Source organism: Centroberyx affinis, unplaced genomic scaffold (assembly GCF_046629955.1).
Source record: "Centroberyx affinis isolate AG114_WGS23_722 - 3 ecotype Tasmania unplaced genomic scaffold, CSIRO-AGI_Caff_v1 ptg000807l_1, whole genome shotgun sequence".
NCBI lineage: Eukaryota > Metazoa > Chordata > Actinopteri > Beryciformes > Berycidae > Centroberyx > Centroberyx affinis.
The window spans coordinates 185,057-208,180 of NW_027279410.1; the positions used below are offsets into that span (position 1 = coordinate 185,057).

Genomic DNA, 23,124 nt, shown 5'->3' on the forward strand with positions numbered 1-23,124 from the left:
AAATGGCCCAAATTTACAGTAAATTCTTCAGAAGTAGTTTGTGGATTCTAACAGGAAATTATTGCACCAGACCCAGAATGTGCTGAGTCCTGTGATGCTAATTGAAAACATGTTTTAACTCCTGCTCAAGCTCGTTTCAGTTACAGCTCGCTGCCTCCACAGGAGCCTTGTGAAGTCCCTTCACACAACAGCATAACGGCCTGATGACTTGAATTTAAAGGAAAGTCAAGGTCTTGTTTCAAAGAGCCGTTGGCGCCCCCCACTCGGTCATCATGTTCCCATAAAACCAGCGTTTTAGTGGTGAAACCATTAAGCGGACCCATGTGTACAGTCTTGGCAGTTTCATTCTTTGTTCTTTGTGTGATTATGCAGGTTGCAGCAGTATTCTTAATTTGTAAAGTGTAGGTGTGGTGTGTGTCCTATCACACTGATTGTCTTGATAAGTGACACTTTCTGATGAAGTGTAAAGAGAGGTAGACACCAAGCCTGAATTCATCTACCATCAATTAATTAATCCACCAAATTATTTACTATATAGCAGGCAAACTGTCAGGAAGCAGCATGATCTCAGATTTTTATCCTGCTCTTCTTTTTTTTAACTTGCACTGTTTTAGACTAGATAGACCATGTCACATTCACCTACCATAGTGTTCCTTACTGACCAAAGTTTTGGCACAGGCCCGTTCCTTTAGGGGTCACTGCATGATAAAAACCAACAACATGTTTTCATCAGGAGTCCAAGGAAGCTGTGAAATTTTACTGGCTTGATTTTGGATTCCTTGCCAAAAACATATTTAGACCTCTCGCTTTATCAGCTCAACACTGCCACACAAGGAGAAAAGGATTACTGTCAGAGATTCATGTCTGAGTGCGAGACTTACAGTATAATAGCATAAAGTTGCTATCTAGATAGATCAAATTGCTTCAACTTGGAAGCAAATAACAGCACAGTCTCCTACGTGGAAGAGAGATTCAGTAGAGAGAAGAATATGTGTGTGTGTGTGTGTGTCTTTCTCTCTCTGTCAGTCTGTGTCTGTGCCTGTATTTGTTATATGTGTGCGTAGCGTCTCTACCTGTCTGTTGCTGGTCTGCCTGTCTGTCTGTGTTTATGCAATACTGCCTTTGTGTGAGAAGGAAAAGGACAGCCAGTCTTTAGCCCCCAGTGCATTGTGGTAACATTATTTCTGACCACAGCCTTCTGAACTTTCTGTGGTTATGACTTGGATAATTCCCACCCACTCTTATGTAATCTCCCAAACATTCTTCAATTCATCATCCCCCTCTTAACTTTTTCTCATCCCCCAGAAATCTCTCCTTTTTGTATCAATTCTGTCACGTTGCTTTTTGTTTTGGTTACTAGACGTTTCGCCTCCTTTATTTGTGCTGGACGAACATCAAATATTTTCCTCTGTGTCCTCCCTGTTCCCTCTCCTCCACCCTCAGCACCTCCTCTCCCACCCTCCCCAATTTCTAATTGGATTTCTTTACCATTTCCTTTTGGAGAGCCAAGCCTCTCAGTTTTTCCCAGCCAGACTCTCTGGTGGGGAGGCACAGCTTTTCACTTTCACTCTTCGACACAGACATCAGCAGCAGCAGCTCCCGGGGACTTCGCTACATCGTCTGGTGAGTTACTTTTTTGATTCTCTCCTTGAACTGAAACTTTGTGAATCAAAGCTCAGAGATGCTAAAACTACTTTTTCTACTATTTGCTATTATACTATCTACTATTTCTTCTAAAACTACTATTTCTGGAATCATAGATAAGGTAGACTGATAACACTGCACATGTCTAGGTGCTGGACTGACATGTGTCTAATTGGTTAGAGCATTTTGTGCTGAGAACAGAAAAGAATTAGAGCTTGTGAAAGAAAAGGTGACCGATCTGCACTTTTTTTCTTTCAACATAAGGCAATAAGAACTGAACTAACATGAGGTGCAGCCTTGTTTACAGCGTGGGCATGCCTGTTTGAGACTTTGAGGTTGATAATAAAGGGAAGGTAAGGTCATGGGCGTCATTCAGCAATATAGGATTAAATTAAATGGGAAATATTGCCTTCAGCAAGGGTCAGCCTAACACCGGGAGACCTTGAATGTGTGACCACCTGTTTACTCATTATATATGAACATTTCTTTTAATAATGGCCTAGTGACAGATAATATAGTAATCTACAAGGAACAAATACAAAATGAAGGGCTAAATTGGCTAACTACACTGCCTCAGTGTTACTCATATAGCATGGCCTCTTCTTAGACAAAGACAAAGCTCTAATGACTGGATAAACAAACTGTCAAACATGTGCATGCAGTTGTTCAGTACACACTGCAGTTCAGAAATGAACGCTCCGTAAACAGAGGATTCTGCTTTTCTGCTGTTATTGAAAACATGCATGTTTCTAATCAACCAAGGGCTACTAAGGAGTGGTGGCAGACAGCTGCTCAGACTCTCCACTATTTGTCCTCTTGTCTGCCTGGAATGCTGACACGCATCTCTGTCCCTCTCTCTCTCTCTCTCTCTCTCTGGATGTAGTCTCCTCAGTTCCTATTAGGAAAGCTTCAGATAGATGACAGAAACTCTTGAAGACACACTTTGTGTCCATCTGTCAGCCTCAATGACAAGTCGATTTTCCTTGTAAATGTCACACGTCACAACTGGCTGGTCTGCATTACAGAGCCATAAAAGTCTCAGTTCACACGCAGGTAGCCATTACAGTGAAACGTGGAATTCACAGTGTTAAAGCTGTAACTTCCTGCTCGGTTCATCCCGGTGTCCATGTCAGGATAGTTTATGGTCCTGTGACGCTTGTCCTGTTCTCAGCCAGCCAGCCAACAGGGTCAGTGTTTCAGACGACCTGCTGTCCAACAGTCTGGTCTGTTCTAACAGTCTCTACTGAATCCTGGCTGCAGCCAAAACCCAAAAGACAAGGCATGAAAGTGGACCAATATACTTGGAATTCACTGATTCTACACAGGGTGTTTTGTTTTACTTTGTTTTATATTTTTATAACTCTCCTACTGTCCAAGAAGGCTCCTCTGAGGTTGATTCTGTTCTATTCTATTCTATTCTAATCTGATCTACTCTACTCTATTCTGTTCTAATATATTCTATTCTACTCGACTCTACTCTTCTGCTCTATTCTACTCTACTCTATTCTGCTCTACTAGTCCATGGGCCAAAGCCCAAAATTTCACTTGTCGGTACCACTCAAGGTGGCAAAATCTAGTTAAAAATTTTGAAAAGGTACATGTCCATAGATGATATTTTGGTATGATAACCATTGCTGAATGGTAGCTTTGTCACAGTAATCAGCTCATGAAGTTAACCACCCCCTACAATAAATTGGATTGTAGGCGCTGATACATATCTTAATTTAGGCTCATTTTCAGGACCTTTAGTCAGGTTTTATGAGAATATGTTTGATATCATTTTAAAGGGTAGCTTCTTAGCTTTCATTCAAGCCCACTTGTGAGTCTGTCTGACAAATAAAGAGGTCACATGGGCTCTTCAAAGTGTCAGTGACATTCATTTTTCCACAATTTTCGCCTAAACTATAGTCTTTATTTGAGCACTGTGACATCTAGGAACATCACAGACACAAACATCAAAAACTGGAATACTCACAGGACTGTAAGGATTCAGAAAAGATATAATCTACCCATACTATCCCATCGTGAGGGGTGATTTTGGGTCTTAAAGTAGAAGAATGACTTCTCGAGGGAAATCTTATGTTCTTGATTGTGAGTAATATTGTGAATTGTGAATGATTGTATTGTGAACTGGCCATAGCACATAGGCCTTCTATTTAATGACACATACTACTCTTCAGACAATTCCCTAAAGAATTTCAATGTTCAATAATTTACTGCCATTTCACCAAGAGGTTGCTAGGAATTTGTTTTAATGTGCCCAGGACTAGTGATTCTCAACCTTTTGTCTCTCGGACCCAAAGCTGAGAAGATTTTAATTGCTAGATATGATTTTTTGGAACCCCCTCAAGGACACCTGGTGGTCCCCGGACCCCACTCGGAGAACCACTGCTTTGGACAAGACATACACTAAACAACCCTGTTCTATTTCACACAGGCTTCACCCTCTAACGGGGCTTTATTTGCTCAACCACTCATCTAGTCACCTCAGCGCACTGAAAATGAGTAATGTGATGGAGTTGTCATTGTATTGTGAACTGGCCATAGCACATGCCTCAGGCCTTCTACTTATAATGCTACAGACTACTCTTCAGACAATTTCCCAAACAATTTTAAGATTCAGAGCTCTATTGGCTTAGGGGACTAAGTCTGATGACTTCAATCCCTTCCCTGCACCAACACGTTAACAACATACTGTATCACCAGCCTGAATTGACTGTAAACACCTTGGTCAGCCAGGGGGGGCGGACCAACACTACACTCCTATGTGTTAGCACTCCTACGTCCGGCGACTCGGGGATGGTCTCAACAGTGCCCCAGTATGTTAAGACTTCAGCACAACAGGTCTCTCACTCACAGGTCTTGGGTTCCAGTTCCTTGTCCTGAACACTGACCCTGAGAGACCCAGACACATCCAACAGATAAAATCTGATAAATGGACAGGGTGTCAACCACAGCCACACTCCTTATACAACGTGTGGCTGTGGGAGGCTCCCTCCAACACATACGCCTGAGAAATGCCGTTGCAGAGCCAATGGGCCAGCCCCTATTTTCACAGGGGCTTGCCAGCCACCCTGTGTGCATAGCACACAAACAACTGTTGTGTGCACCTGCACATTCCACATAACATGCCAATGCATTTACTGGACATAAGCAATGCAACCTCTCCATCCTCTCCCCTTCATGAGAAGTGGGATAAAATGCATCCAGCTGAATCATCCGAGACCTAAATTTACTCCTAATGTTCTTAGGCACAAGGATGGATTCTCTGAGTCTGTGGCGCCACTCAGGTATCCAAGTATCAGCATACAGCTGGGGTGGACCAAAAGAGCACACAAATCCCACACCCTCTTAGCCGAAGTCAAAGCAAGCAGCAACGTGACCTTGACTGACAACAACTTATCAGAGGTCTGCCCAGTGGGCTTGAAAGGACCTCGAGGACCACGGGCAACTCCAACTGGGGGGCAGCGGAATGCATCACCGGGTGTTTCCTCCTAGCCCCCTCCTAACGTTTCAGGAGAGGGTGGCCAAAAACCGACCTCTCTCCAAGCCCCTCATCGCTGACGCATAAACCTTAATGGTAGAAAGCGCCAGTCTCTTCAGCAGGAGCTGGAGGAAAGAGACCAATTGAGCTAGTCAATGGATCAATGTCCCCACACCATTTCCTGCATTTTCTTGCCTTGTAGCCAGTAGTCCAGGTCGCTTCTGGCTATTCGGGGTATGGTCACCAGGTGTTGTTTGTGCCATCGTGGGTCCGAACTCAGTCTGGCAAACCACCTCTACAGGCATCTCATGTGCAGCACCATTGGAACCAAATGGTGAGCTGCTGAGAAGAGACCAAGAAGGTGCATTACAGTCATGCTGCACCATTGAACTGACTCCGCAATAGCTGTCTGTCTGAGTTCTGACAGACAAGCTCTCAGGATGGACGAGTCAAGCTGCAGGCCCAAAAACAGCGTCTGCTGGCACGGTTGAGGTACGCTGTTCTTCCAGTTGACCGCAAAGCCTAATGTCCTAGGGTCCTGCACCAATTGGATCATGTGAGACATGGCCCATTCTTTGGACCAGGCCATGAGGATTAGGTCATCTAGATATAAAGAGACCCGTATTCCCGACGGCACAGCGATTGAAGTGCTGTATCCACACAAGTGGAAAAGATACGGGGGACTAGGGAATAGCCAATGGTAGTCTGCTGTGCACATTCGGAATTCGGAATGTCCTCTGTGTGATGTACACGTTGAGTGAGCGGAGATCCAGAGTACAGACCACTTTCCTGTCCTGCTGAGGAACTACAGGAATAGCGTCTTTCTGTAACAGTTCCTGGACTTCCCTGAACAGGGTGTCCACGTCCTCTGGCAAGGTCATGACAGACTCTCTCATTCCTGTGAACGAGGTGGGATGCTACGAAACTGGAGTGCATAACCCAATCTAAGCATCCTGTCCATCCATTCTGTCAAAACAAAGTGGCTCCGCTATTTGTGATAAAACTCTGTCAGGGGTTGGGTGGCAAGCTGTGGAATGGAGGCTATAAAGCTTTTATATACAACCTCGGCCCTCTTTGCCATCAGTCTGGTGAGGTTGTTCATCTGTCCCAGTAAGCGGGACACCAGATACAACTCTTGTGGTCTTGCTTGTTGGTAGCTGCGACAGGAACACACCCAACAGGTTGTTTGCTGCCGTTGCCGACTGGGCCTGCCAGGTAGAAAATTTTAGCAGGGGGAGCAGGCTTCCTGCTTCCCGACCAGCCAGCAGAACCAGGTGAAAAGTGGGCAGCCAGCATGTCGTCCAGTGGAGGATGCCATGACGCAAAACGTCCTATTTCCTTTTCACTCTGGTGTAGTCGGAGAAGCTGGAGACAGAAGCCACGATGCCTCCACACACTTCCAAGTTTCATCCAGCATGGGGGCGCCAAAAATCGGCCTTGTATCGGCCGTGTCTGTGGGATGGGTTCATCCACCATATCCGGGTGGGGGCAAGCCAATGCTAGTGGATCTGTGACCGGGGCAGAGGGGCAGGGATTGGCAGAGCCGCCACCACATTCTGCCTCACCGTCGGTGCAGCGGAGCTGGATCTCGGGAGAACACTGGTAGCACTGGAAGTGCTTCCATTATTGCTGGCACCGCACAAAAGACAGAGCCCACCAGTCAATGCACTCCGCCAGGTCAGCTACCCCATCTGCAGCTTGTTCAGGCCAAGGCAATCGAAGCATTCCACAGCAGCGACCAGACTGGGGCATGTTGGACAGTATTTTATCAATCAATGGCATCCAAGGCAACGTTGTTCGTCAGAGTACTGATGAAAAGTGGATGCTGAGTAATGAGCTGCTCGCCTTATATAGGGTGAGGCCTCGCAGAGTTGACTAGGCTCATCCTGATTGGCTGAGCGTATGTGTGCATATTTTCAGTGCGCTGAGGTGACTAGATGAGTGGTTGAGCCAATAAAGCCCCGTTAGAGGGCGAAGCCTGTGTGAAATAGAACAGGGTTGTTTAGTGTATGTCTTGTCCAGGGCAGTGGTTCTCTGAGTGGGGTCCGGGGACCACCAGGGGTCCTTGAGGGGGTCCCAGGGGGTCCTCAGCAAACTGATGAATTGTTGTGAATTAAACTTCACCATTATTTAATTTACAAGAAGTTAACACAATTAGAGAATGTAGGAGAATGACTGTTTTGATCATAGTTTCACTGTTATCTCTCTACCTGCATTATAGTCATGGAATTCTGGACAAAAAATCATATCTAGCAATTAAAATCTTCTCAGCTTTGGGTCCAAGAGGCAAAATCTCATCAAATGGGGGTCCATGGCTCTAATGTGGACTAAATTAGGGGTCCTTGATATAAAAAAGGTTGAGAATCACTAGTCCTGGGCACATTAAAACAAATTCCTAGCAACCTCTTGGTGAAATGGCAGTAAATTATTGAATATTGAAATTCTTTAGGGAATTGTCTGAAGAGTAGTATGTGTCATTAAATAGAAGGCCTATGTGCTATGGCCAGTTCACAATACAATCATTCACAATTCACAATACTACTCACAATCAAGAACATAAGATTTCCCTCGAGAAGTCATTCTTCTACTTTAAGACCCAAAATCACCCCTCACGATGGGATAGTATGGGTAGATTATATCTTTTCTGAATCCTTACAGTCCTGTGAGTATTCCAGTTTTTGATGTTTGTGTCTGTGATGTTCCTAGATGTCACAGTGCTCAAATAAAGACTATAGTTTAGGCGAAAATTGTGGAAAAATGAATGTCACTGACACTTTGAAGAGCCCATGTGACCTCTTTATTTGTCAGACAGACTCACAAGTGGGCTTGAATGAAAGCTAAGAAGCTACCCTTTAAAATGATATCAAACATATTCTCATAAAACCTGACTAAAGATCCTGAAAATGAGCCTAAAATAGGATATGCATCAGCGCCTACAATCCAATTTATTGTAGGGGGTGGTTAACTTCATGAGCTGATTACTGTGACAAAGCTACCATTCAGCAATGGTTATCATACCAAAATATCATCTATGGACATGTACCTTTTCAAAATTTTTAACTAGATTTTGCCACCTTGAGTGGTACCGAAATCTGGTCTGGCCCATGGACTATACTCTATTCTATTCTATTCTACTCTACTCTACTCTACTCTACTCTATTCTACTTTTCTACTCTATTCTATTCTATTGTATTCTATTCTATTCTATTGTATTCTACTCTACTCTACTCTACTCCTCTCTACTCTACTCTATTCTACTCTACTCTACTCTATTCTACTCTACTCTTCTCTATTCTATTGTATTCTACTCTACTCTATTCTATTCTATTCTATTCTATTCTATTCTATTCTATTCGACTCTACTCTACTCTACTCTACTCTACTCTATTCTATTCTATTCTATTCTATTCTATTTTCTTCTATTCGTCTACTGTATTCGACTCTACTGTATTCGACTCTACTGTATTCTGTTCTATTCTATTCTATTCTACATGCAGCCTTGTCTCAGCAGTTTGGGGAAGGGTTGAGTTTTTTTTTCTTTTTTGAGAGAGAGAGAGAGAGAGAGAGAGAGAGAGAGAGAGAGAGAGGTTTAAATATGAACTGTAAGGTGTGAGTAGTAGTTTCTGAGTTGGCTGTCTGGTATTCAGCATCTCATTAACTTTTTATGTGAAACATCTGTTTAGAAACTGAGAGTTAGGCTACTAATGTTTTGTGTTGGAATCAGAAATGACTAAGGATTAGTTGAAGAACTACTGTTATTATTATCCGCCTGAATAGATCAGCAGAAGAAGATTTTATTATTAGCCAAGTGGAAAAACAGGCACATTGTGATTTTTTTTGACAATTTTTTTTGACCATTGACCATTTTTGATTTGTTTTTGATACCTTATTGAGCTTTGCACTCAGAGCTTTAAAAGGGTATGTTGCATAATAGGAGTCAATACATTATTTTGTTTTCATTATGAGTTATTAAATCAAAAAGGGCATTTTGATCAAACTTTTGCCGATGTAAATTGTCCTGTAAAGTTAAATGAGCTTGGATTCACATATAAAAAACTGTGCTTCTCTTTTTGTGTCTCTGTGGGTTGCTCTCCTACCATTCATACCAAATTCCTACCATTTCTGGTAAATGTTTCTTTTCTCTCTCCTTTCCTTCCAAATCCTTTCCCTGAAACAGAGCATGCTGTTCTTAGTATCATGACTTCTGACCCAAGCTTTGAACAGGCTGAATCACAGGCTTGGCACCAATGGACAAACAGCACCTGTGTTAATAAACACAATCTTTTTATAAACCTATTACAGTCTGATCTTGACAAAGAATCCTCTGCTTAGCAATGTTTGAAATCCTTTTATAAAGTTATTATATTTCATCTGTGCGTTTCCACGAGTTGAGAAGGCCATTTTCAAAATGCAATCTGTTACAGATTACTGATTACTTCCTTACAGTTTTCACCAGCACTGAAATCTATTAAATTACAACTCAGCAATGTAATATGGGTTTTTCTGTTACTTTTACATCACTGTGCCTCCACACTGTAAAGAGCAAAGAATGCAGTTTAAATGACAAATGTAATTTGAAACACTTAAAGTGGCTTTATTAGAGGAATTCAAATGTTCCTCGATTTATACAAATATGAGCAAAGATGTTTACTGGAGACGTTAAATTTAGATTTTGTTTGAGTGGTTACATTTAAAATTATTGCATTTTCCCAGGCAGACTAACTCCTGTCAATGCCTCACAAATGGACTTGGTCTTGATTTACTTTCCTCACTAGAAAATTGCTCAAATCTTTCCAATCAGGCCAATTTGCAGCATTTCAACTGGAAAGGCTCCACTCAGCAGGTTTAGCTAATTTGAATTAGAGTAGCTGCTGCTGTCGGCCAATCAGTGTGAGGACTTCATCTTGAAATTAATTCTCCAAGTACCCTTTTAACTAAACTACATTTATTGGCAAAACATCATGAAGAACATTATTCCTACCCTGAGCCGCAATATATTTGACAACAAAATCATGAAAACTGAATAATATGGGACCCTCAATTATCATGGTATATATGGTATATATGTATGGTATATATATACAGTTATTTCAAGATATTTTCAATATCGTTTATGTACTATTTCTCAGTGAAAATTACTTTTTTCCCTTCAAATGTGCCTCTGAGTAAGTATCTGTAATCTGATTAGTATGTTTTTTTAGTGACATTAATAGTGCAGTTACCAAGTTTTTGTAATCAGATCACTGTAATCCCATGACATGTAATGTTGTTAATCCTCTACAGACTTGTGTCCATGTCTGCAAACCTTAAATGTTTCCACATACATCTTCCCAAGTCCGAATTCTTTATGTATGTTTATCATTTTCTTTTTTTTCTCTCAACAGTGACATTGCAATGACATCGCTCAGGTTGTTGCCCCTGTTGCACTTCCTCCTTGTTCTACACATCAATTTTTCCAACCAATTAGAGGACAACAAGATCCCTCCCAGTCTGTGCACAGGACACCCTGGTATCCCGGGCTCCCCTGGGGTTCATGGCAGTCCTGGTCAGCCAGGGAGAGACGGGCGGGACGGGAGAGATGCTGCTGCAGGGGAGAAGGGAGAGAAGGGGGACAGGGGATACGAAGGTGCTCTATTTCATTTGAGTGTGTGTCTCTCTCTGTGTGTTTGACGATAAAGGTTACACGCTCATGTCTGTGCTCCACCTCTCCTCCAGGTGAGACAGGCCTGCGGGGCCTGACCGGGGACCGAGGTGACCCAGGAGAGAAGGGGGAGAGGGGGCAGCCAGGAGAGTGCGCAGTCGCCCCCAAATCAGCCTTCAGTGCAAAGATGTCTGAATCTCGCACCACACCCGCCGCAGTGGGAGACGCTGTCCGCTTCGATCAGATCATGCTCAATGAACAGGGAGACTACAACGCAGAGACAGGACGCTTCATCTGCAAGGTCCCTGGAGTCTACTACTTTGCCGTCCACGCTACGGTCTACCGGGCCAGCCTGCAGTTTGACCTGATGAAAAACGGCCACACGGTGGCGTCCTACTTTCAGTTCTATGGTAACTGGCCCAAACCGGCATCTCTGTCAGGCGGCTCGCTGCTCCACCTCGTCCCTGGTGACCAGGTGTGGGTCCAGATGGCTCTGGGAGAGTATAATGGACTTTACTCCAGCAGCAAGACAGACAGCACCTTCACCGGCTTCCTGGTGTACTCAGACTGGAAAAACTCTGCTGTGTTTGCATAATCTCTCTTATGGACAAAACCTAATAATACCCAACTTTGGAAAATGAACCACAACCTATGTTTAGCCTCGTTTTGGTTTTGATCTAATTGAGAAGTTTGCTTTCTGGATAAAGACAAGTGAATAGGTTATGATGTGGCTCTGGGTTCTGACATCTGCAGTTGTATAATACGTAAGGCACATACCAGACAATGTTACTTGAATGGCACATACCATACTGATGAAGTGTGAACAGGTATACATACTGAGCATTGCAGCTTTATTCAGTATCTGTGCTTCAGTTATAGCCCTTTGACTGCTGTGACAGTTAACTCTTTTAACAGATGTTGTGACAATGGCCTCTAGCCAACTACAGGCCATAAATATTCAAATGGCTTTTATGCTGTTATCAAGGGTATGCTGCACTTTGTTTCCCATTGATTTCCGCACAACTAAAGTGTAAAATGAATAAATCTTTATAGAAAAAAAAAAACTAGTCTTAGTTTTTAACAGAAACATGCCTGAGATAATATTTTTGGCCACAATAGCCCTCCATACAACATATTAACTAATGTGTTGAGATCAAACCAGTTTTGCTCATGTGTCAAACTGTTGTAAGCCAGTTCTACATCTTCAACCTCAACCCACAAACAGGACTGTTGTGTCAGTTTCCCGTAACTTGCCTGTCTGTGCTCACATCTGTTTTATTACATAGACGTTCACCATTTTGATCAACTCTGTGCTCCTCCCCTTCCGGAACAGAAACCGATGGTAATTTTATCAATAAAACCTGATATCCAACCCTCTAGTTATACTTCTCACAGCCAGTGTACTACCAAAGTAAATACCAAAATGGAAAAGGCTGGAAAAAAAATCATTTTCCACTGAAGTCACGCTGTTTACCTCTGCCTAATGATTTCACCAAACGCTGTAAGTACCTTGACAGACTCACAAGCTGCATTTCAACAGTCTGAGATGGTTAATGTGCCTCGTCTCCTTCTCCTCGTCACTGATGATAGGTTAAAACAACAACAACGTGTATAATTTCCCCAATTCACTGAGCCGAGTCTCTCCCACTGTTGTGACATTTCTTTTGAGACATTATTATTTATTTACCAGGGTAAACACAGCCAAGATCACAACAACAAGAACACTTTCTATGACTGTTAAATACACCAGCTCAGCCTTGAGGAAAATTTGTTTTTCCCATTACTGTGAAACTCCTACACATGATAATGCTCTAAAATATACTTTTAACTTTTCCCTCTGGGGTAGATGAGAGGAGTGGAGGAGTTAATCAATCTTCCCCTGGCATCAATCAGTCATTTCCATTAGTTCACGGCCTGTAAATCTTTCTCTGACTGCTAGAAGCCAGTGACTGAGCAGACAGTGACATCACTGCCTGACATACGCAGCTCCCATTGGTGGGTGTGTGTCTGTCTGAGTGAAGGAGAGTGAGGCAAGAGTTTGACATCTGGCTTAATATCTTGATGCAGATAGGGTGCAGTTAAGATACGGGGGACAACATGATAGAAAAGGGTGCGTACATACATACACTACCAGTCAAAAGTCTGGACACACCTGATTGAATGTACCAAAGGCTTATGCTTAAATGCTTGAAATTTGTTGATGCCTATGTATGAATTTCTTTCCAAAGCCTTTGCCTTTCCATCAAGGCAAAAGGAGGCCACTTTAAAGAATCTAAAATATAAGATAATTTTGATTTGTTTGGTGACTGCATGATTCCATTTGTGTTATTTCATAGTTCTGATGTCTACTACTGCTACTTACTATTAATCTAAAATGTGAAAAATAGCAAAAAATTAAGAAGAATGTGTCCAAACTTTTGACTGGTGGTGTAGGTACAGTATAAGTGGGTATGTTTTAAATAAAAGAAAGATGCAAGTGTTGTCTGACTCTATTGAAACCGTAACGTAATGTCAAGACAAAATCAAAATCATACTGTTTAAGAAAAGGAGTCGTAAGGAATATCCTGGTACGAGGTATGTTTTTCTCGGTCCCAGTGATTTGGCATTACCAAGTATTCATCTGGCATCTGAATCAGAAATCGTTCACTATTGGAGGTACTGCTTTGTCCACTAGAGGGCAGTATTGCATCACTCTTCAGCAGCTATGCCTCATTCATCCAACCCCTAATCCTCTATCTGTGGTAGACAGGAACATCTGCAGAGGCGAGTGTAAAGTATCATACTCCAGGGGTGCAATTTGTGGCTCAGATTATCTGGGCAGGATGAGTCATTTCAGGCAGCTGTATCAACAGTCGCACAGTTCTGAGGACTCTTTTATGATGGGTACAACAATGGCTGGATGTTAAAATGAATGCCAGAGACATGAACGTACAGTCCATCAGGATTTCATTCATTACACTCCTGCTCCAGCGGCTTCTTCTCATCACAGCACACAGGCACATAAATATTTATCGACCAGATCCTCGCTTTGATTGCTCTTCACTTCTCTGATAGATAATTGCTCCTAGGCTAGAGGAAGAAATTCAGTGTTTTTATTTCAAAACAAGATTATCCACCATTTGAAAAGTGACACCCACTCTTAAAATATTACCAAATAGCTCAGAATTAAAGCAAATTATGTGATTCTTTTTAAAGATAGGATTTCAAGTTCTTTGTTGACAAAATAATAACACTTTTACAGACTAAATCCTCTATGTTTCAGAGATATTGAATGTTTAACAGAGGGTACTCTTTTCAGAAAATGGAAATATAGGCTATTGAAGTCGATAAAATTATCCATTCTGCATCTCCAACTGCACTTGGCCTGTATGAACCTCATTTGCGAAGCCCCACAGAGACAGACAGTTCAATAAAGAAACCCGCACTCACGGATCCACCCCATGCTCTCCCCTCTTCATTATAAATATGTGAAAACTGGTGCAACGTTAGCAGTCCTACTCTGAACATCTGTGAAGACTGCTTCTTGCAGATTTGAACTCTCTGTAGATCAGCTATGAATGATCCAAACATGTAGGTGTGAGAGAGGGTCTGACTCTGCAGATGACAACTGAGGTTCAGTCACGTCCACAAGGCCTTGTTTAAGAGCCGAGACACTCTGGGGACTATTCTGGATTTGGACCTTTGCCTGATTTCTTCTCTTATCCAGTGTGTTTATACAGCACTCCATGATTTACTAGTAGCCCATAATCGACAAGAATGTACTGTATTTCAACTTAAATTATCTTATTTGTTGGTATCTTTACGATCTTGCATAGGTCTCCCTATCACCAGTGGTTCAGTTTGACAGCAGAGGCACGTCCACCACATTCCAGAGATTATACTTCATCTTGTGCAGGAACAGTGGCACATTGACATAACATTTTTCCGTCGGTCTTAAGGTGAAAGCTCAAATACCAGAGGGCTCTTAACATGCTGACATCTGACCTGATGGCTATTACGCAGCTTCCTACTTCAAGAGTCACTCGCTTTAATCTGCCTGCAACCCTGCAAATCACATGCTGCTTTATTCAAGGCTATCAGGATTATCTGGATTAATTACAGCAAACCTCTTAATTGCTGTTGAGTCAGTGTTGGGTGGAGGCCAAGTGTAATGCGCTTCCTCCGTCTTCCTCTTTATCTCTCCACCTTGCTGTCAACCTAGTGATGTTTATCGCCTTCACACCCTGACGCCTTTTTTTTTTTTATCTAAGTTTCCTCTCTCTTTCTTCCTTTCTTGTCTCTTCTCCATCTCCAGCTTTTATCTAATCTCTTTTCTGTTAAATTCGAATCCCTTTTAAACTGCGGTGATAGTATCTGTATCGTGGCAGCAGGCTAAGGCGTGTTATTTCAGGTCAGTCACTTGATTTCTTATATATGGAACAGCACTGCTGGCAGGGTGGGGGTTATTTATGAATCAAATAGAGAATTCATGTTCCTTAGGGCTGGTCACCCAGCCCTAAGGAACATGAATTGCAAATGAATTGGAATGACAGGAAACAATTGAATTCCATTAACTTCCATGAAATTACACTTCAAAAAGAGTTTGTCTTGACTTGATAAATCAAATACATTTAATCTTAATGTATGTATTACGATTACATGTTATGCATCAAATACCACCTGAAAGGTAACTTTAATACTTTCTGATATTCAGTACTGATAATATAATAATATAATAATATAATAAATAACTTTACGTGTAATTTCAGATATGTGGTAATCAAAAAAACAAACAAACAAATATGGAATTTCACTGAATTAAATTCAACTTCCGGAAAGTCCAATTCAATTCCAATTCTGTTTCCTGTAAATGGAATTGATGAGTTCATTCATGAACTGACCACAACTCTGACTGCTGGAGCTGGTAGAGAGTCACCATGTTGGACAGCAGAGAGGATGTTTGCTGATATTGGGGCTTAAACCTGGGTCTTCTGGTTGAAGGACGTCCTCCCTACTCATTATGACGCCATGAGAGAGAAACAGAGGTATGCACAGAGAAAAGGAGAGATTCAGGCAAATACTGAGAGAGAAAAGATGAGTGACAGACAAAAAAAGCAGTGACAATGACAGAGTGACAGACAAAGCAAGAAACAGAAAGCGATCAGGAGACAGAGTCAGAGAGATAAAGATGGAGACAGGGAGCAGAAACAGAAAAAGCGAGCCTGAGTGAGGCAGAGTCTGGTGGGCTAGAGTTTGTCATTTTCCCACACTGCTGCAGGCCCGGACTGCAGGGGTCAGAAGGAAGAGGTCGAATCCCCGGGGTATAAAACTCCTCTCCGTTTACTCTTCCCTGCTCTTCCCCTGACATTAAACTTCCTCTTCTCTGTTAACACAACCCTCATTTACAAGTAACACATAAACACTGCTGAGACTGTGCTCATGGGTCAGCAGACGATAAACAACCACTGGATTTGTCTTTTGATCTCTCTGACGGGACGTTTGGTTTTGCGGTCTTTCAGTACAAACCTATGAACACCTCTCAGTTATCAGCATGGTACGATCCCATGTCTTGTGTCGTGTCACTGATGACCCTTTGGACATAGGGAGTGATGAAAGTACTGCTTTGTGATATAAAAGCCTTCATTATGGACAAATGAGAGAATCAACCAACAACAAAAGAGTAAAGAACTCAACAAAGCCTTTTCACTCATGTTCAGAGACAAATTTGTTAATAACATCAAACGTAAATCTAATTATTTCTACCAACAAAGCCTCAGTATTAAAATCTTGATTTATGTCAGCCACTGCATTCTTTCATCTGACCAGATGACAAAAGATAGAGATATTTTTAGAGAGGACATTGGGAATGGGAATGAAGGCTCAGAAGCTGCAAACCACAAAGCTCTAGTGAATTGTCCTATGCTGGTGGAAGTAGTCCCAAACGGCCATTAGGGGCCCCACTCCCCTGACCCTGCATCCTACAACCCCTAAATACACACACACACACACACACACACACACACACACACACACACACTGGATTCCCTCTGGCCCACATTCTCCTCACAGATGTGAGAAAGAGCCTATATTCATAAAACTTTAAATAACTATAATGCGCTCTATCGTTGTGTGGCAAGGAATTTGTAATCTCATGTGTATAACCCCTCTGGTAACATTTCTCACTGCATTCCAGTAACCAGTAAAAATCTGCATTATCATCCTCCACATTTGAAAAAACCTCATCAGCTCTGTATGCAGGACGTCATGAAAGGAGGGTCACATAAGCAAAACCAAATTTGGTCAAAATAGAGAAGGCAAAGCTTAAAAAAATGCAATTTTAACTAAACCAATGATAGGAATGTAAGATTTAAACAGCGTTCTGCAATTTCTGAACTAGACGGGACGTTAGCAGCCACGTCCAGAGGGAAGTTCATGCTCTACAGATATGAATAATAGTTTACATTACAGTTACTCATTCAAGAATAATAGTTACATAGCTAAAATGTCCTTCAGTGAAAGAAGTATGCCTAAATTGCATGATAACTGACCACACACTGCAGAATCACTGGTTAAGTACAATTTGTCTGGTGCTGTCTTTAGGTTTAGGTGTAGGATTGGTAAGGAAAAACACAAATTGACACCATAACAGTTTACATCAATTCCTGCATTCTTGCTGCAATGCTCATCATCATTCTCACCTTCAAGAATCTGCTGCTAGCCTATGAAAAAGGTTACATGTAGGGTTGGTACAAAGACAGATAAAAGACACCGTATCAATGATTGTTTTATTATGAACTCAGTCTTGCCAGTGTGGCAGCCGTAACGCTTAAAAAAATACATTCATGACTTTTTATCCCTCACCATTCACACTGAACACACGGGCCATACAGATTCAGTCACTGTAGGCAGCATCACAACAGACGACGGTCATGTGAGCTGTTATCAATCCACCGCACTCTTCAGTTAGGAATGCCACTGGGGTTATTAAAGGGCTTTAGGAATACCTGAGAGGAAGAGGTCTGAGTAGACTACAGTCTGGTCTCTAGAAATCATCTATATTCATATCAAAATGTGACAGTCAGACCATTGTCATTAATGATAGCCATGTAATGTAGTAGGCCGTAATTATGCCGATAACTGATATTCCATAGTCCCAGTACCAGAACTAAAATTCCTCTTGAGAGCCATGCAAATTGTTTCAGAAAACAGTTCTCAAATAGGACATCAAGGCATACGCAATATGGCACTCTCATTTTCCAATAATATGATTCTGCACCACCCACTATCCAGAATAATACAATAAGTGGTGTCACAAAAAATGCGCTGTAAACTGTGAACACTGATCAATAACATTTCAGCTTACATCAACAAATGAAAAACAAAAACATTAAATTGTAAACCCTTATTAGTTTATGGTCCTTTTATACAAAAAAATTATGTTTTATTACAACTATGAAAGAAAGGAGAAATCATTTTATGATTATCTGTTTGCAGTGGCTATAATATGCCAATAATGGAAGACTGGAATAAGCCCCATCAACAGAACCGATAAACCTATTAAAGCCATATTTTGTCAGCTATGACTGTCAAATTATAAACCACTTCCCCAAAATACACAAATCCCTTTCTACTCTTTTCTCTGTGTGAAAAGCTCTACTGAGAAACTGAAGTGGTCACCATGTACAAAAGTATCTTTTTAGTGTAAAAGCACTCGCTATAACAACAGGTAACAGTGTCCCTTTGGGATGCTTTTAATGCATATTACTCCTACAGGAAATACACTGTTCATATATGGATAGGGCTGGGCGATATGGTTGAAATCAATATCACGATAATCTTAAGGATTTTTCTCGATATCAATATATATCACAATATGGTTCATGTATGCAAAATCATGTTAAATAATCAAATTAATGTTCATCTCATTGAACCGAATAGTGATGTTAGGTGTGATGTCAAACAAAACAGAAATATTCAAATAATATTCCTACCATACCTCATTTTATGAGTTTTTAAGTAAAATTTGCTTGTCATCATCAATTTAGACAGCAGAAATGTGTCACGATATTAAAATATCTTCATATCATCACGATATGATTCCACTGAAAGACGATAAACGGTAATATTGAATTATCGCCCAGCCCTATATATGGATGTGATATTATGATATTGATCGCATGGTGTATGCTACGCAACACAGTATTAGTTTGCTTTCTTCAAAGCCTGGCCCACTGAAAGCACAAGACAGACACATTTTAAGACATAGGTGGTGGTAAACATTTCAGCATCAGAGATGGGACCTGCGGGCTTCCATGACTGCAGGACCTGAGACTCATCATGGTAACACTGGAAATTAAAACAGACACATCTAGCTTCAATGCAGAGATTGCAGGTTATTTGACGCTGCTCTTCTAAACTTCTCTCAGAGATTGCATAGGTCTATCCCCGTACATGAACGGAAACCAATCCATAACCTTGAACCTAAAAAAAAAACAAAAAAAAAAAACATAACAAAAAGCCATACAACATCCTCTCAGTGGTGATAAAACATGCACTAAAGACAAGCCTATAATCATGGTAGAAGCTCTGTTCTGCTAGAAGCCCCCAGATCCACATCCATTAGTCCCTCAGAGATATACATCCATAGTGTTGAGGATCATATGCCGACAGAGCGGGCAGTTCTGTTGGTAGATGGGCTGCCTCAGCAGGATGTTGGTACAGTCTCTACACAGACAGAGGTGTCTGCACGGCAGCAGCACCACCGTCTTGGTACAGTCCTGACAGATCACACACTTCTTCCTCTCCTCCTGCTCCTTCAGCAGAGTCAGCAAGCTTTCAGCACGGGGAAGCTTACTGTCTTTGCCCGAGGAGGACAGTTTCTTTAGCGGTCTGTCTGTGCTGGAGCTGGGTAAAACTAAATCCAGTAGCTCCTGATGGACCCCGTCTCCCGCTCTTCCATCCGGCGGGTCCCGTCTGTCCCCTCCTGGGTCTCCATCCTCACCCGGGTCTCCATCCCCACCCACTCTGTTGTTGTTGTTGTTGCCCCACTGGACTTGTGTCCTCAGTGCCAGGCTTAATCGACTGCCTTGTCGAGACAGCTGCTGCCAAAGCCCCCGCTCTAGCAGGTAGAGGCGATGGAGCATCCTTCGCAGCTGTCTCACGGCACCCGGTACACGGCGGGGGGCGCCTCGCAGGCTCAAGGTGAGGCGGCGTAGAGCCACATAGAGTCTGTGCAGCGCAGGGACAGAGTTGATGTAATTCACAGTTCGCACCGCAGCTTGTCGGGTCAGCTCTGGGTTCAGGTAGAGCGTGGTGGCTACGGCGATAGTGACGGTGAGCAGGAGGCCGTAGACGTTCAGTATGAAAATGCTGATGAAGATGTGGGTCAGCGAGACCAGGAAGTCCAGCACCAGCTTACAGGGCGACCACAGGAGGCTGGAGGTTCCCAGCAGGCTGCTGTACAGGAAGGTGAAAAAGGTCAGGGCCAGCTCCAGAACCTTCTGCAGCGGGCTGGAAACCGTCTGCCACACGCCGACCAGGCTGGAGTAAAGGTTCTGGGTGGCGATGAGCACGAAGTTGACCACCGTGTTGGCGAAATAGACGACCAGGCTCACAGCGATGCCGCAGCACTCCACTACTGACAGCACACCTCGGTACAGCTGCTCCTTCCCTCGGAGCAGGACGTGCATGGACAGGTAGCCCACCATCTTGAGGCTCTCCAGTAACCCCTCCAGAACCAGCACCCCGCTCCCGAGCATGTCGACGGTCCCGTGGGCCATTTCTGACGCTGCCTCCGCCATGGACACCAAGCAGAAGAGCATGAAGTTCCCCAACTCCACCACCGAGGTGACAAGCAGCATGGGGAGGCTGTTTATAAAGGCGATGACCGCTAAGACAGACCGGACCAGCGTGTGGACGATGACAAAATTGAGGTCCAGCAGGAAGCAGACGACGTCGATGCATTTTCCTACAGTGGAAATAACAAAGTTCACCAAAGCCATGATCATACAGCCGCTGCTGGGGCTAGCTTAGCGCTACCTTATCGATATTTAGCTCGGTGCTTTCTAGTAGTAGCGGTAACGCTAACTGTCTCTACGGCAAAGTCCATTTCTTGCTCGGTTCAGGGTGAGATGCCCAGCCGGTTACCAGACGTTGGTGGGACCGTTAGCTTGTCCGTCATGCCAGGGTAAGGTTCACCGTTCCTCATTACGCTGGAAGGACCTTGAGATTAATATATGACCAGCTGAGACGAATATCAAAACACGGCTAACACGCGTTACAGAGGCGGATGTTTGATTTCAAAAACGAAGAAGACACTTCCGTTTAGTTTCCGGGTGTCGTACTCAAAACGTCCCGCTCCCTGGCAACGTTTGATCAGACCGCCGCTTTGTTAAATCCATAATCTACAGAAAGGACAACCGAAACCAGCGAAATCAAAGAAAAAATCACAAAGAGCTTTGAGCTATTTGCTGCCGTTACTGTAGTCGCCATACTTGTTTTGATCGTGTCAGCTGACCCATCCACTTCCCGTGAGGCTGCGCTGCGCACCTTCTGCGCAACATCACTGACCAACAATAATTATACAAACAGATTTTTTAATTTAAAACCTTGTAAATGTACAATCATAAGGCAAACGTGTACAATATAAACTGTCAAACGTCAACAATGCCTGCTAAGCATCACAAACAGTGAATTGTATAATGAAGGGAGAGCAAAATAGTGCATACAAAATAAAAAATAATACAGGAAAAAGGAAACTCAGGTGTAAATCATAACACATTTGTGAGGGACTTTATCTTATTCCAAATTATAATCTTCAAGGATTCCTTTTAAAATACAAGCTTTTTTTCTTTTTAAGTACAGACACTTTACAGCAGTATACACAAAATTCAGGAGACAAAAGTTGACAGCAGTGTGTAAACAGTAATAGTGGATAGTACAAATAAATAAATACAAAAAACAAACAAAATAAACAACAAAGAAAAAAGAAAGAAAAAAGAAAAGGGGGTGTAGAGTAAAAATAATATTATACGTTGTATAAAGTTATATGTTGTCAGAGGTTTAAAGACATTTTCATAATTTCATACTTTTTTTTCCTTTTAGTAAGGTCTTGTTTGGAGAAGTGATTTGAATTCTAGAAGGAACAGATGCAATGTTGCTGTAGAAATGGAGAATGTTTGTTTGTGAATAAAAACTTTACTTGTAAGACAAAAAGAATCACTAGATATTGAACTGGTTTGTTATTAGGAACATTATAATACCATATAAAAAAGGTTGCATTCACCTTATAAAAAATGTAAGACCCAATGTCTCTCCAGAATTTCTTAATTGTATCACATTAAAAAAAAATAGGCGGATGGTGGTTTCTTCTTTTTATTATTGTTTATCACACTTCTGATGAGTAGTTGCTGTAATGAGGACACAGAAAGAGACTGAACTCTGTGTGTGTGAGTGTGTGTGTGTGTGTGTGTGTGTGTGTGAGTGAGTGAGTGAGAGAGAGAGAGAGAGAGAGAGAGAGAGACTTCTGAAAATGATTGTAGTCATAATTTTCATCATTGACCATTCATGCCATTACAACAGGATTTTCCCTCAACCCATTCCATTCAAGTGAACACAATCCCGCTTGTCGAGCCGAGTCTCCCATTACCTCACCTACTACGGTAACAATGAAAGCCCAAGACAAAGGCTTTGCAGTGCAGAACAACATCAACAATATTTCCTTCCTTGCCTTGCATCTCATCCTCTCCAGCTGAGCCTAGCAACACTGAAGGAGAAAATCTTTTTTTTTTTTTTTTTGCCAAAGGAACTACAGTAGGCCTATGTCTGATATGATCATGGGAAATCCTGTTCCAAACATTTGGACGCTTGACAAACATCATTTGTTTAAGCGTTTAATGACACATCAGGGATGAAGAGGAGCTGTACAAGGAGCTATAAAAGGCCTTGTGCATTACTTGGTGTGGCGGTGAGCTTGTGGACCTGCTCCTTTTATGGCAGCTAACCTTCTGGTCCGTGAGGAGGCCAGTAGTCGGCTTCCTCTGTTTGTTTTCTGGACGACCAAATCCTTCCTTTCTAAATGGTGAGAGGCTATAAGACGTGAACGGCTTGTCATCGTCTGCCATCCTCTGCAGGCTTTCTTTATGTGTCTTTTATGGATACTGTAGCCATTACGTGTCCACAGCAGCCTCAGTGCAATACAGGAATAGATAGACACAGATACATCCAAACAGTAAATTGCCATATTTTGGGCTGCAACTAACACTTGTTTTCATTATTAATTCAACTAATCTTAATTTTGTCAAAATAAAAATGTCAAAAATAATGACAAATGGCCACCAGAGCCCAAAGAGATGTCTAAAAATTGCTTACTTAGTTA

At 42.3% G+C, this 23,124-nt stretch overlaps 2 protein-coding genes across 2 annotated transcripts; one reads left to right on the top strand and one right to left on the bottom strand.

Annotated features, from left to right (window-relative positions):
- The first annotated feature begins 1,438 nt into the window (after nucleotides 1-1,438).
- Nucleotides 1,439-12,040, top strand: c1qtnf5 (C1q and TNF related 5). The gene is made up of 3 exons (XM_071520556.1): nucleotides 1,439-1,623; nucleotides 10,513-10,754; nucleotides 10,844-12,040. The coding sequence occupies exons 2-3, from the start codon at nucleotides 10,523-10,525 to the stop codon at nucleotides 11,362-11,364; spliced, it is 753 nt and encodes a 250-aa protein (XP_071376657.1). The 5' UTR covers nucleotides 1,439-1,623; nucleotides 10,513-10,522; the 3' UTR covers nucleotides 11,365-12,040.
- Nucleotides 12,041-17,549: 5,509 nt separating this feature from the next.
- On the bottom strand, nucleotides 17,550-21,116 carry rnf26 (ring finger protein 26). The gene has a single exon (XM_071520557.1). It carries the CDS (start codon nucleotides 20,753-20,755, stop codon nucleotides 19,376-19,378), a length of 1,380 nt encoding a protein of 459 aa, XP_071376658.1. The 5' UTR covers nucleotides 20,756-21,116; the 3' UTR covers nucleotides 17,550-19,375.
- Nucleotides 21,117-23,124: the final 2,008 nt, after the last annotated feature.

Excerpts from the sequence above, each read along its gene's own strand:
- c1qtnf5 (XM_071520556.1), top strand. The coding sequence starts at position 10,523 with ATGACATCGCTCAGGTTGTTGCCCCTGTTGCACTTCCTCCTTGTTCTA. Across the intron at positions 10,755-10,843 it reads GGGGGACAGGGGATACGAAG|GTGAGACAGGCCTGCGGGGC; the intron begins GTGCTCTATTTC and ends CCTCTCCTCCAG.
- rnf26 (XM_071520557.1), bottom strand. The coding sequence starts at position 20,755 with ATGATCATGGCTTTGGTGAACTTTGTTATTTCCACTGTAGGAAAATGC.